This window comes from Danio aesculapii, chromosome 22, assembly GCF_903798145.1.
Source record: "Danio aesculapii chromosome 22, fDanAes4.1, whole genome shotgun sequence".
In the NCBI taxonomy this organism is placed as follows: Eukaryota; Metazoa; Chordata; class Actinopteri; order Cypriniformes; family Danionidae; genus Danio; species Danio aesculapii.
The window spans coordinates 3,293,307-3,307,100 of record NC_079456.1 but is presented as its reverse complement, the minus strand read 5'-3'; the positions used below and the strand labels follow the sequence as shown (position 1 = coordinate 3,307,100).

At 35.3% G+C, this 13,794-nt stretch overlaps 2 protein-coding genes across 2 annotated transcripts in view; both read right to left on the bottom strand.

Annotated features, from left to right (window-relative positions):
• Positions 1 to 2,469, bottom strand: part of LOC130215605 (zinc finger protein ZFP2-like) — a 9,583-nt gene extending 7,114 nt beyond the window's left edge. The window contains exons 1-2 of the mRNA XM_056447452.1: positions 2,348 to 2,469; positions 1,438 to 1,968 (exon numbers count right to left, since the gene is read on the bottom strand). Coding sequence (XP_056303427.1) covers positions 1,438 to 1,968; positions 2,348 to 2,402 — 586 coding nt within the window. The 5' untranslated portion in view covers positions 2,403 to 2,469. The remainder of the gene's footprint in view (positions 1 to 1,437; positions 1,969 to 2,347) is intronic.
• Positions 1 to 13,794, bottom strand: part of LOC130215599 (zinc finger protein OZF-like) — a 226,606-nt gene that overhangs the window by 67,073 nt on the left and 145,739 nt on the right. The gene's annotated exons all lie outside the window — the stretch shown is intronic.

The window sequence follows — 13,794 nt, the reverse complement described above, 5'->3', positions numbered from 1 at the left end:
AATGCATGATGCATGTGCCTAGTAGGGGTGGGCGGTACACCGGTGTCATAGTCATCACCGGTGTGACATTGCGCCACGATATGGATTTTCTAATACCGTCAATACCGTAATAAATCAATTATGCGCCTTGAACGGCTGCATTTACATCAATAATAGCTAATTCTAAATAATAAGGCATTCAATTTTCTTCAAACGTTCAGTTGTGGTCTGAATACATGTCCTTATACTACAGGGCTCGAAATTGCAACCATTTTGGTCGCATGAGCGCCCGAAATTTAATCTATGCGCCCTCATAATATATTTGGGAGCATTTGTGTGTCTGAATATAATGGTTGTAGTGCAATCTGATTTGATTTTCTCTAAAAACTTGCTGAATCGCTCTACCCTGCTGCTGTATTGGTTCATATTAGCTGTCAGTCCCTGAACGCTTCCCGCTGTCAGATAACAGGGAGCTTTTGTTACTGCAGGAAATGCAAACGGCTGAAGAGTGAAAAGTGCACAGGTTTGCAAACCTCACCTAAAGTTATAATAATAATAATGGCGCAGATGACAGCGATCATGACATGAGGTAAATGTTGATCCGCCAGCTGAGATCAATCGAGTGTTCAGCGCAAATGTCCGCTAAATACAAAGTCTAATACTGTACACATCATCACCAAAGAAACTCGCCTGTACTAAGTTTACACTAAAACTACAGCTCATAACAAAGAGCAGTATTGCGCCGGTGGTCATCATGAGAATCCTGCTCTGTCTGCTCATAAATTGGTGCGGCTGACTCGCCTGCTTTATTCCACCAACACAGAGAAATGAAGATCAGCTCATAACGAGACTGAGCATTTACAATGACCCAAACCAAAACTTTTAAAGAGTGATAGAAGTGAGACTTTCTTTTGTCCGTTCTTCCTTGAGATGTATATTATTTTGCTATTGAAAGTAATACCATGATATTATACCGTCACCGTTCAAAAGATGAAAAATACCGTGATATTAATTTTAGGTCACATCGCCCACCCCTAGTGCCTAGCGCATGACTTTAGTGACCTAGTAAGCAGTACAGGGGAGAAACCAGATAAAAGAGAGAGCACACGCTGTTTTCAGTGTCTCACTCTGCAGAAACTGTCGTTGCTGTATGATTGTGATCTTTTTTGCAAAGAATAAAACTTTAAAAGACACCCTGGGTAAGACTTTGTCTTCTTTACCACAGAGAACGCCTCATTTAAGAAAAATTGCCACTACAGTGTCAAAATTAAAGTGCACATTTTTCGCTAATATAATTTATTAATTTAATTTTTTGTTACATCACAGTTGCATTTTTTCATTTTAAAGAAAAGTTACGCTGAATAAAAAGTGTATGTATACCATTATGTTTTTGGCTTTTGACGCATTTAAAATATGTGGCTAAGAAATATCTATTAATCCTGTAGATCTTTTACTTACTGTGAAAGATTTGTGTGTGTCTTCGTAGAGAAGATGAATGTCTGAAACTCATCCCACACTCAGTGCAGTAAAACTGTTTCTCTCCGGTGTGAATCTTCTCATGTGATTTCAGGTGTCCTGAATTATTGAATCTCTTCTCGCAGTGTGAACACTTGTACGGTTTCTCTCCAGTGTGGATCCTCTCATGTATTTTCAATTGTCCTGAATAAATGAATCTCTTGTCGCAGTGTGAACACTTGTAAGGTTTCTCTCCAGTGTGGATCCTGTCGTGTCGTTTCAGGCTTGCTAACAAATCGAATTTCTTGTCGCAGTGTGAACACTTGTAAGGTTTCTCTTCAGTGTGGATCCTCATGTGATGATTGAAATTGTAATTGTTCTTGAAACTCTTTCCACACTGAGTGCAGGTGGAAATTTTAACAGCCATTCTTTGCATTAAAATATTATTTTCACTCTCTGACTGAGTTTCTTCTTCACTTTTGACATGATGTTTCTCCTCATCTTCATTCAGTTCTTCACTCTCCACCTTCACATCTGAAAATTAAGTGGTTAGATTTTAAGTGGTTAGTCAACCCCTGCTGCAGATTGTGGTTTCAATCATTCACAGTCTGGTAATTTATAACAGAGGTGGGGACAAGACACACATGGTCAAGTCTGAGCAAGACTCAAGTCATCATATCTAAAGTCACAGTACAGACAAATCAAGAAAATCTTGTCAAGTCAGGGGCTCACTCTAAACAAGTCGAATTCTGATATGTTTAAATTGAGTTAAGTCAAGTCAGATTACCTAAAGAGATTAAATACATAATTATTTTTAAACTGAAATAGAAAAAACTGATGGAGATCTTAATAAATCTTTACAACCTCACTGTTGTTCAGCCTCATTGTTGAAGAGTAGTGAATAAACACAAACCTATTAGTTCTTCAGTCTCTTCCTGTTTAATTCTGCAGGGTTCTGGATCACTCATCTTCTCACTGTCCTTCAATAAACTCGGTCTATGCAGATTTCTCTTCTTCCTGATGGTCTGATGCTCGTCTTCACTTGTAGACTGATGGGAATATTCCAGTATTTACAGCTGAACTGAAGGACGAGCTGCAAAAGAAGATACAGAATAATCTGCTTAATTTACACCGATTGACGAAATAAGCCATTATGAAAGTTAATGTGATCTTAAGACATTGGTATAATTAATAAGGTAAAAACAGGAACTACTGACATGAAATAAAGATTTAGCAGCTCTAATAATATTGAAATACAGAAATTAGATTGCTAACGCTAAGGAGCAACACATTTTTACAAACATTTTGTGCTTCAAACTCGGATTTTGGTAGATTTCCATTCTTTCCCTTCTCATATCATACTTAGCAAGACAACAAACACAATTCCCACACATTATTTTCCTCAGAGCTCCTCGCTGCCTTGTTTTGGTCAGCAGACACACAGATAGAGGTGAACTCAATGCAGTATGGAAGGCCATTGGGGCCAAAACGTCTGCAACAAACGCGTTTACACGTTATTACGTGTTAACACGTAATTTACGCGTTAACACGCAATTACGCGTTAACACGTAGGTACGTGTTAACACGTGATTTACGTGTTAACACGCAATTTACGTGTTAACACGTTTTTTTTTTTAACTAGTGTCATTTTTAAAGCACTATCCTTTAATATTTTATCCAACCTGCTCATTTTAAAATGTATAATGTCATTTCACTTAAATCACAATAAATGATTTGGAGTCAATGAACTGTAGTAGATATTTTGTATAATGAAAGGCCAAACATCTTCTGCAATGATATGTTTGATGGCCGGGGACATTATAATTCTTGTCATTCAGCTGCTGAGATTTCTTTGAAAATGTGTCCAGAGAAATCAGTATGAGCTTTATTTGACAAGTGTGGGCAAACACACAAAAAATGTTTTGGGTGTTTTTTTTCCAGGAGCACAGGATACATACAAATCAACACAAGGACACAGAATGACATAAGTGGATATAAAATAAACAATAAAACATTTTGGTTACAAAAATCATAAACAGTAAGGGTTGTGTATATGTATGACCATAAAAATAAACAGGTAACAACTGATCTAATAATTAAGATCTATAGAGATAAAGATGTGTAGAGATCTGAAGGTTGGGCAGGTGCACAGCAATAATCCTCTCCGCTGTCCTGACAGTCCGCTGCAGTCTTCTTATTTCTGATTTGGTGGCTGATCCGAACCAGACAGTATTTGAAGTTTTGTCAGATGAAGTGGTGGCAGATTGTGCATTCTCATACTATATGTAACAGGTCATTAATTACTAAACACATGAATGATTTAAAGCAGAGTAGCCTATCTTGGTGAGGTTTATGTCTGCAAATAATGCACATATTGTGGAACAAACATTTTATAAAATTACTGTATTTCTTAATAATTTTGTGTTATACATTCATGCTTGTAATATATATTTATTGTTTGCAGAACTTTGCACTATGTACTTTTTGTTACTCTACTGGAAGCTCCAATCACCAAGACAAAATATTCTTGTGTGTAAACAAATGAGGTAAGAAAAACCCAAATATGATTAACTGGATCAAAATTACAAGATAAAAAGCAGAAATTATGATTTAATAACTCAAAATTATGACTGAATAAATCTGTAGAAATTACATTACAACAATAGGTGGCCACAAAGCACCATCTAAATGTAGAACTTAATTCTCCAAGGATGATTTTATAAAAAGTTTTTTTTTTTTTAAATTATTATAGTTATTGAATCTTTAACTGAGAATTGTGTGAAAATATACATTTATTTTACATCAAATATAATACATTGTTTAATAACATGTACATATTTGTAATAGTTATATAAATAGGCTAAGGGGCAATTTTTTCGATATTCATTTTCTTTTCAGCTTAGTCCCTTTAGTAATTTGGGTTTACCACAGGTGAATGAATCGCCAACTCATTCAGAACGTTTTACACAACGGATGCCCTTTCAGCTGAAGCCCAGCACTTCACACACACTCACTACAGACAATTTAGCTTACCCAATTTACCTATACAGCATGTCTTTGCACCCGGAGGAAACCCACGCAAGCAGGAGGAGCAGGGATGGGAAAAAATACATTGAAATTCATTCATTTTCTTTTCGGCTTAGTCCCTTTATTAACCAGGGGTCACCACAGAAGGATGAACTGCCAACTTATCCAGCATATGTTTTACGCAGCGGATGCCCTTCCAGCTGCAACCCATCACTAGGAAACACCCATACTATGGACAATTTAGCCTACCTAATTCACCTGTTCTGCATGTCTTTGGACTTGTGGGAGAAACCGGAGCAGCCAGAGAAAACCCACACGAACGAGGAGAGAACATGCAAACTCCACACAGAAATACCAACTGACCCAGCCAAGGCTCGAACCAGCAACCTACTTGGTGTGAGGCAACAGTATACTGCACCACCGCATCACATTGAAATGCATTTTATAATACTAACTACATCCATTTTCCATGTATCGAAATAAACTTCAAAATACAGCAGCCACAAATATATCTAAATAAAACACTTTTACAAGAGAGCATTGTAAAATAGTCGGTCAATCCCTTCATCATTAAACTGACTAAGTTAAGTAAACAATGTTTGACAGCAACAGCGTTTGAGCAAGTTTAATTCAGCTTCTGTCAACTTATTCACCTCTACATGAGGAGGTATTCATAAACTAGTTTCTTTCAAGTCTAAATTTCATACAGAAGGTCCGGTCTTGAAGAGGTTCGCTGTAAAAATCACAAAAAAAAAAACAAAAAAAAAAAAATAGATAGATAAAGAGTTAGACTATATTGCTTCATTGTGTTTTCATCCATCGAGTGGCCAGTAAACTGGACAATCTTTTAACGGTCTTAAATTTTAAAAGTTATATGAAGAGGTTACATGTTTTTATTAATAAATCTTTTCATATTAAATCTTCTATACTCAAATGTAAAAACATTTTCTGAAAACTACTAAAATATTCAGTTTTAATAATTTCCATAAATCATGTTTTCAAGTGTACTCTTCAAAGGTTTATATATATTTTTTTAAATCAAGGAGCTCGTTTGACAAAATATGTAACAGACTAAAATTTGGTAGAAATATTGAATTAGAATTAAAGCAATGTGAAGAACACACTTCAATCCTCAGCCCCAGAGTGAAGAGTCAGCACAGGGTTAAGGAGAGAGAAAAATATAAATATTTCAATAAAATAAATTTTATTATTTTTATTTATAAGATCTTTATTAGAAATATAGGAAATTTAATAGAAAGTAGTTGTCAAGCTGAGGGAGTATAGCCTAACCACAAAGAGAAAGCAGCTAAATTTAGAGGACTAGCTTACCTAATGCAAAAAAAAAAAAAAAAAAAAACACACAAACTTCCCTGAGCTTCCCCTCTCAAACGAACAGGTGAAAGGATATACAAAATAAAAGGCACTCACCCTTTAGTCACACTTGGAAGTAAATCTCAAATTAAGTACACAAAATAGTAAATAGTAATGGACATGCAGGAACAATAATATTAATTTGGCTTTAAGGCTTAATCCAACTACCACAACCACTAGTGACCACTATCACAAATACCAACTAGGAAGTGTTCCTCAACTCACTATAGCTTCAGAAGGCAGTATTTATAGCCAAACCACTCTGACTCAGGCAGGTTCATAATGATTAGCAGCTGGAAGCTAATTAACCTGAGAGCTGGGGAGAGCACAAGGGTAAAATTTTTGGAAAAGGTCAAAGGTGGAAAATCAGGGTGGAGCACAACACAATATTCAAGGCTTACACATAAAATTATGTTTTGGCAGTAACAAATACAAAACATAAAACATGACAACCATAAAAATGGACTCATCCTGTTGTATAGAATGGAGTAGTATTAAATATTTGTGCATTATATATACTGTTTTATGCCACTTTGACATCTTTAGACAGAATTGTAATATTTCTATCTATCTATCTATCTATCTATCTATCTATCTATCTATCTATATATATATATATATATATATATATATATATATATATATATGTGTGTGTGTGTGTGTGTGTGTGTGTGTGTGTGTGTGTGTGTGTGTGTGTGTGTGCGTGCGTGCGTGCGTGCGTGCGTGTGTGTGTGTGTGTGATTAATTGGTATATTTGTATGTCCTGATATTTATTTGAAAGTATATGTTTTATACTATATAATAGAAATTTTAAACATTTTAAATCTCATTTTCAGTTAAAGATTCAATTTACTATAAAGATTTCATTAGATTAATTATTCACCTCCACCTTGGACCTCCAATTTTGATTTTTATCCAATAATTTAGACTTTTCTAAATCATAATCTCTATTTCTAAAGCATGATTTTGCCGTATCTGGCAGAAACTAGCTTCGATATATAACTGAACCAGACATTAAACAGCAGCAATACTTGCTGCTTTCGGTTTGTATTTCTTAACGCACTTCCGCGTGCGTTACTCTCCCGTCATGATCTTGGTTGATGAGGTAAGGTCACCGTAAGCGCATCGTAGTGCTTCGGTCACTTCATCATGAATAATTCAAGTAAAACGTAGCTGTGGTGTCCCGATGACTGTGTCTGTCGTAACAGCTCGTAATCCTTCTCGTAAATATTAATGTGGTGATGCGCGCAATCGTTTTGTTACACAATGGCTACGTCGAGCCTACGCCATCTGGTCCACTTCCTTTAAAAGGAGCTCAACATATTTGGCAGCGAGGAATAAGGCAGAGATTGCGCTGAGACAGTTTCTTATTTCAATTTCCGATAGCCTGCTTCTTTACCAGTCATCTAACTGTAAAATAGCGTTGGGCTGTATTCATACGAGGATAAAAAATTACGAGAGAGAGAGAGAGACTAGCGAAAATAATTTAAATGAAATAGTCTACATTAACAAACCGTATGCCTTTTCGGGGGGTTGCTGAATAAACTTGGTGACCGTCCTTTTTAGTACGAGCTCTGTTAAACCGTCATGAAATGCACATACTGTTCTCTCATTATTTCTTTTTAGCTCTGAAAATCGGATTTCTTGTCAAAATAAAAGTCCCCATAAACAACAGAAGTAAAGTGATCCTTAAACACAAAGAAATGTAAGATAACTCTTATTAACGCCTGTTACAGTGTTAATTAACACATTAGTGGTAACAAGAACAAACAATGAGCAAATGTAACATTAGATAATGCTGGAGTGTACACTACAATAAATTACACTCACAAATGCTTTGTTAATGGTAATAGTAAATCATATTAATAAATGGTTAACAAGCATGAAAAACATGCAGGTTGAAGCTGAGAATTCCAATACTCTAAAACCTGAATGTTATTCATGCTTGTTCACTACACAAAGACATTTATTTCAGACAGATTCCTCTGGCATCCAAAGTTCCTCCTGATGGCTGTGGCTCTTCTTCATTTGGTGATTTACCCTGGATAACGTGGCTCTTGATCATCTCAAACAAACACGTTCTGTCTTGATCACAGATACGCCAGCGAGATGCACACCAACAGTTTATCCTCTTTTTAATTCTGATATGTCACTCATTATGTTGTGTGCATTGCGACATTTTAAGAAAAACTCTGTTACTAAACCTTCACAGTCTGCTCTTACTGCTGGAATCCGCAATCAATGAAGATTGGTCACCAAGGAGATATGAGTCCTCTCGCGCGCTCACTCGGTCTCTCTCCTTTCGCTTGAATTACAGTTAGCTTAGTCCATAAACAATCATTTTATAAAATACATAATTTATCCAGGCCTAAACCGAATATGCAATATTATCCTTGCATAATTATCAAAGCGGAATAAGCTAGGGCTCATTTTATATATAAACTATACCTATACATTTTAACAAAATTTTAAGTAATAGAACATTATACGTAAAAAAGAAATTTTATACAGTAGGGTTGTAGGAAAAAAACATTTTTTTTCCCCCAAGCAGCATTTTTCATTCTGCAGGCTGTTCGCTCTGGCATATGGTCAAATATTTGTAACCTAGCCTATAATAAATAAAAAGCAGAGTTATTCTGCAATTAGGTGCTCTATCAGGCACACTCTTAAGAGTATCTTGTAGTGTGCTGTGCCGCAGTTTTCATATCTTCTAGTGTGCGCACGTTTAAGATTTGAGATAATGAAATCGCAGAAGATTCGCCTCGTGTGCGCTGCAACCAGATTTTATTATCGGTTAGGATTTTAAAACTCCTGCAGCAAGTGAGGAGAAAATGAAACCACATCAGAATGAGGAAAAATCATGCATGACATAATCTTTAAAATAATGAGAAATTAAAAATGTAGCAGACATATGACAGGGGTTTAAGACACAACAATTACAGTGGAGCACTAATCAAACCCTTATTTTCCACACAACAAAAGAAATCATCCATTCATAGGCAGAAGCAAAAACATACACTTGTATTTTTCTTGGAAAATTATCTTTTTGAAACATTTGATTTGATATAATTTGTATCTTAATTGTAATGTGTGTTTTTTTCTTTCTCCGTTATCTACACAATAAACAAGAGGGAATACCATCTGAAGTGCACAAGTCCGCTATATGCTTCAGCGCCAAAACACCATTTTTTAAATTTTATGTGCAATATTTACTGTTTTAGAGGAGCCTGATTTATACTGTTTTGATTATTAATGACATTATCATTCATTGCGCAGGTCTCTTTGAATGAGCCAGGCTTTACAAGCTATTTGCAGCACTGACCTTGTTCTCAGATTACTTCGGAAGAACGAACTTGGTTGGATGATAGAACTCAGAAACTCATTGTGAGAACGGAGATGCTCTGTGCATGCCTGGCCGCAATGCGTGATTTATTTTTTTAATTTGAGAGTCTACATGCTGAATTGTGCCAGTCTGTCAAGATAAAATTGCTAACAACATCTTAATATTTTAAAAAAGGTATTAAAGTTTGCATAATAATTGATCGACATATATACACACACACACATTTTATATATATATGTGCACAGTGGGGTGGCCCGGTGCCTAGAGCCACTGCCCGTTTGCCTTCATTGGCTGAGGTGCCCCTCTTGCTCAATCGAGAATATATATATATATATATATATATATATATATATATATATATATATATATATATATATATATATATATATATATATATATACTATAAGACTTATTATGACTATATATATAAGATAATGTGGGAAATATTATTTTAAATTAACATTTTGCATTGACTTCAACTGCATGTGTTACCCACTACAATGCAAAGGTACTTGTCAAGTAAATTACCATGGAACATTAGTTTAAGTTTAGGTTATTTCATTAGCTTGTTTAAGAAAACTGCATGCTTGAAAAAATGACATTTTCAGTTAAAGATTTAATAACTCTCTAAAAAACTTTGTTTTATTAGATTAATCATCTTTAGAGAATTAAGTTCTACATTTAGATGGTTGTTTTTCGCCACCTATTGTCATAATGTAATTTCTACAGATTTATTCAGTCATAATTTTGAGTTATTAAATCATTATTTCGACTTTTTATCTTGTAATTTTGATTCAGTTAATCATAATTTAGTTTTTTTCTTAAAAGGCAGAAAGGAGCTTAGGTATTACATAGTTTTATGGAAACTTGTCAATTATTTATTGTCAGTTGTTTGCACACAAGAATATTTTGTCTTGGTGATTGGATCTTCCAGTACAGAGACAAAAGTACATAGTCCAAAGTTCTGTAAACAATTAACATATATTACAAGCATAAATGTATAACACAATTATAAATTATAAAATGTTTGTTCTACAATATGTGCATTATTTGCAGACATAAACCTCACCAAGATAGGCTACTCTGCATTAAATCATTTATGTGTTTAGTAATTAATGACCTGTTACATATAGTATGAGAATGCACAATCTGCCACCACTTCATCTGACAAAACTTCAAATACTGTCTGGTTCGGATCAGCCACCAAATCAGAAATAAGAAGACTGCAGCGGACTGTCAGGACAGCGGAGAGGATTATTGCTGTGCACCTGCCCAACCTTCAGATCTCTACACATCTTTATCTCTATAGATCTTAATTATTAGATCAGTTGTTACCTGTTTATTTTTATGGTCATACATATACACAACCCTTACTCTTTAAGATTTTTGTAACCAAAATGTTTTATTGTTTATTTTATATCCACTTATGTCATTCTGTGTCCTTGTGTTGATTTGTATGTATCCTGTGCTCCTGAAAAAACACATACATTTCTAGTGTGATTGCCCACACTTGTCAAATAAAGCTCATACTGATTTCTCTGGACACATTTTCAAAGAAATCTCAGCAGCTGAATGACAAGAATTATAATGTCCCCGGCCATCAAACATATCATTGCAGAAGATGTTTGGCCTTTCATTATACAAAATATCTACTACAGTTCATTGACTCCAAATCATTTATTGTTATTTAAGTGAAATGACATTATACATTTTAAAATGAGCAGGTTGGAGAAATTATTAAATGATTGTGCTTTAAAAATGACACTAGTTTAAAAAAAACGTGTTAACACGTAAATTGCGTGTTAACACGTAAATCACGTGTTAACACGTACCTACGTGTTAACGCGTAATTGCGCGTTAACGCGTAAATTACGTGTTAACACGTAATAACGTGTAAACGCGTTTGTTGCAGACGTTTTGGCCCCAATGGCCTTCCATAATGCAGAAACTAGTCGCAGATTGTCGCTTTAATAAACTGTAAAGTGTGTTTTATTGTTGTGTAAACACGAGAAAAAGCGTCAACGACTCACCTCAGCTCTGAAGACTCGACGCTGATCGAACGCGTCAGTGCTGACGTCATCACGGCGAGGCGGGCGCAACGGACGATCGTAAAATACGCGACAAATCAACAAGCCAAAACATTCGCTAATGTAGACAAAATCTTAATCATGCGTGAGGTCAAATACTGTTTATTTGGCACTCTAAAACGTGTAAAAATTCAAAAGCAAACGTGATCTTTCCTGAAGAAAACTTTCAGTAAACAAACGTTATCAAAATATTGAAGGATGCTTAATATAAAGTAACATTTAAAAATGTCTACTTGAAGCTAATAACAATCAAATAATGATCATATATCACCGTTGGCATCCAGTTTTTGACATCACAAAGAACAAGTTGAATAAATCTTAGTTTAATTCCACACAGAAATGCCAACTGGCCCCGCCGGGACTCTCACCAGCGACCTTCTTGCTGTAAGGCGACAGTTCTAACCACTGATCCACCATGTCATCCTCAAATTAGTTTTATTTTCTTCAATAATTTAACAGTATGGTCAGTTTACACATTTTTACATCTTTTTTTGTTTTGTTTGAACATGTTTTTATTTGTTTTCCTTTTAGACATACACAAAACAAAAATACAAACACAACATAAAATGTCTGACACAAAACGTAACTGCATATATTAAAATATACATATGGCCTGAGCCATAAGCGATTATGTTACGAATATTACAATATGGTAGAACAAGTGAGAAGTTTGATGAAAACAAAGTACACCTGAATGAATGTCTATACGGACGTTATGTCATTCCGAGTTTCAAAATGTCACATAAAGCAAGGTTTATATTGTCCAGATATGGTGTCCAAGTGCGAATAAATGTATCAGTCGTGGAGTGGCTAAGACATGTTAAGTATTCCAGGGGAATAATCTCTTGAGTTATTGAATGCCATCCTTTTATGGAAGGGGGCTTATCATTGATCCATGACATCAAAATGTTCTTCCTGGCAGCAAAAGTTAACAGGCAGAAGAGTCGTTGTCCATACTTGTTCATAATTAGTTCGCAAGGAAAACCCAGGAGAAGGGACAGAGGGTTTATATCTATGTCCAGACCAAAAATGTTATTTATTTGGGCTACGATTCTGCTCCAATATGCCTGAACCACCTGACAGTCCCATATGCAATGAATATAATCCCCTATATTTGATTTGCACATAGAGGTGAGTGGGTTGCATTGAATTTGTGTCTTAATTGAGGTGTGATATGAATTCTATGAAGGATCCGGAGTTGAATGGCTCTTACCCTATTGCAAACTGAAAGCTTATTGGCTAGAGACCAAACCATCTCCCATTCTTCCTCCAAAATATCCACCCCAAGCTCTTTTCCCCAAATTGATTTGAGACGGGAGTTACAGACAGTGTTATAAGAGGACAGAGACTTATAGAAAAAAGAAATCAGTTTTTGTTTAGGGGTATTTAATAGAATTTTATTGCAAATGAGTATTTAGAAGTGTGGTGTTCTTAAATATGTAATCTCTAATTTGCAGGAATCTGAAGAGATGTTGTCTTGGCAAATTTTTACATATTTTTAACAGGCCCTTACCCTAACAGTTACAGTAATTAGATACTGCTATCATAACTCCAATAAACACAGATAAATAATATAAACTCAATAAATAAAAAGCACACTGAAGAATTCGGATTTCTACCTTCCAATCCGTCTCAGCATGGATCAACGTTTATCCTTTTCTCATCACTTTCATTAAAGATGATTACTGAATAATGAATAAAGTTAGCACATTGTTTAATATAAGAATGTTCAGTGCATTTGCCTGTCTCTATGTAATTAATTTCAGGAGCCACCAGGGGCGGATTGGCCATCTAGCTATTCTGGCAATTGACCATTTTTTAAATGTGGGCCAGTCAAATTTTTTTAAATCTCTTAATATGTATTGTTTTTATATGCAGGCAGCTTAATTTCTTGCAAGATCTGAATATTATGATGATGAAAATAGTAATAATAATAATAAAAACTAATTAAATGTTAAGCATTGTGGCCCAATCAGTGATGGCCGACTGTTTTTGAGAGGGGCCAAACCAATCAGAGGTTACGCGAACGTATTCAAAATCTGGCAAGAATGTCAAACAAACTGTGAGTGTAGCACAAGCTAATTGTCGGAGATGGACCGTAAAAGCAGGAAAGGCAGCGCCGAAAAGCTCCAAGAAAACAAAGATGGACTAAAATCAGACGCTGCCAAAGGCATAAAATTAACTGAAATATTCTGGAAAGGTTTAAATTGGGCCGCTGCATCGGAGGACAGTACCGCGGTAGAGGAGGTAAGAAGAAAACAGAAAATATACTTCCAAGTCATTATACTAAAATATATAAAAGTCACTTTGACGCCATTCACTCTACTTCTGACAGTGTTTGACAGTAACCTACACTGTGCTTAACAGTAAGCTTAGCGTAGAACTCCCGTACACTTTATAATGTCATTATCAGCAGATAACGTGGGATTTAGAGGATACAGACTGCTGCACAAGCAATATAGTCTAACAAGCAAAAGAACCATAGCTATAGCCATACACTGAAAAAAGTGTTGCAAACAATTTATTTGTGTT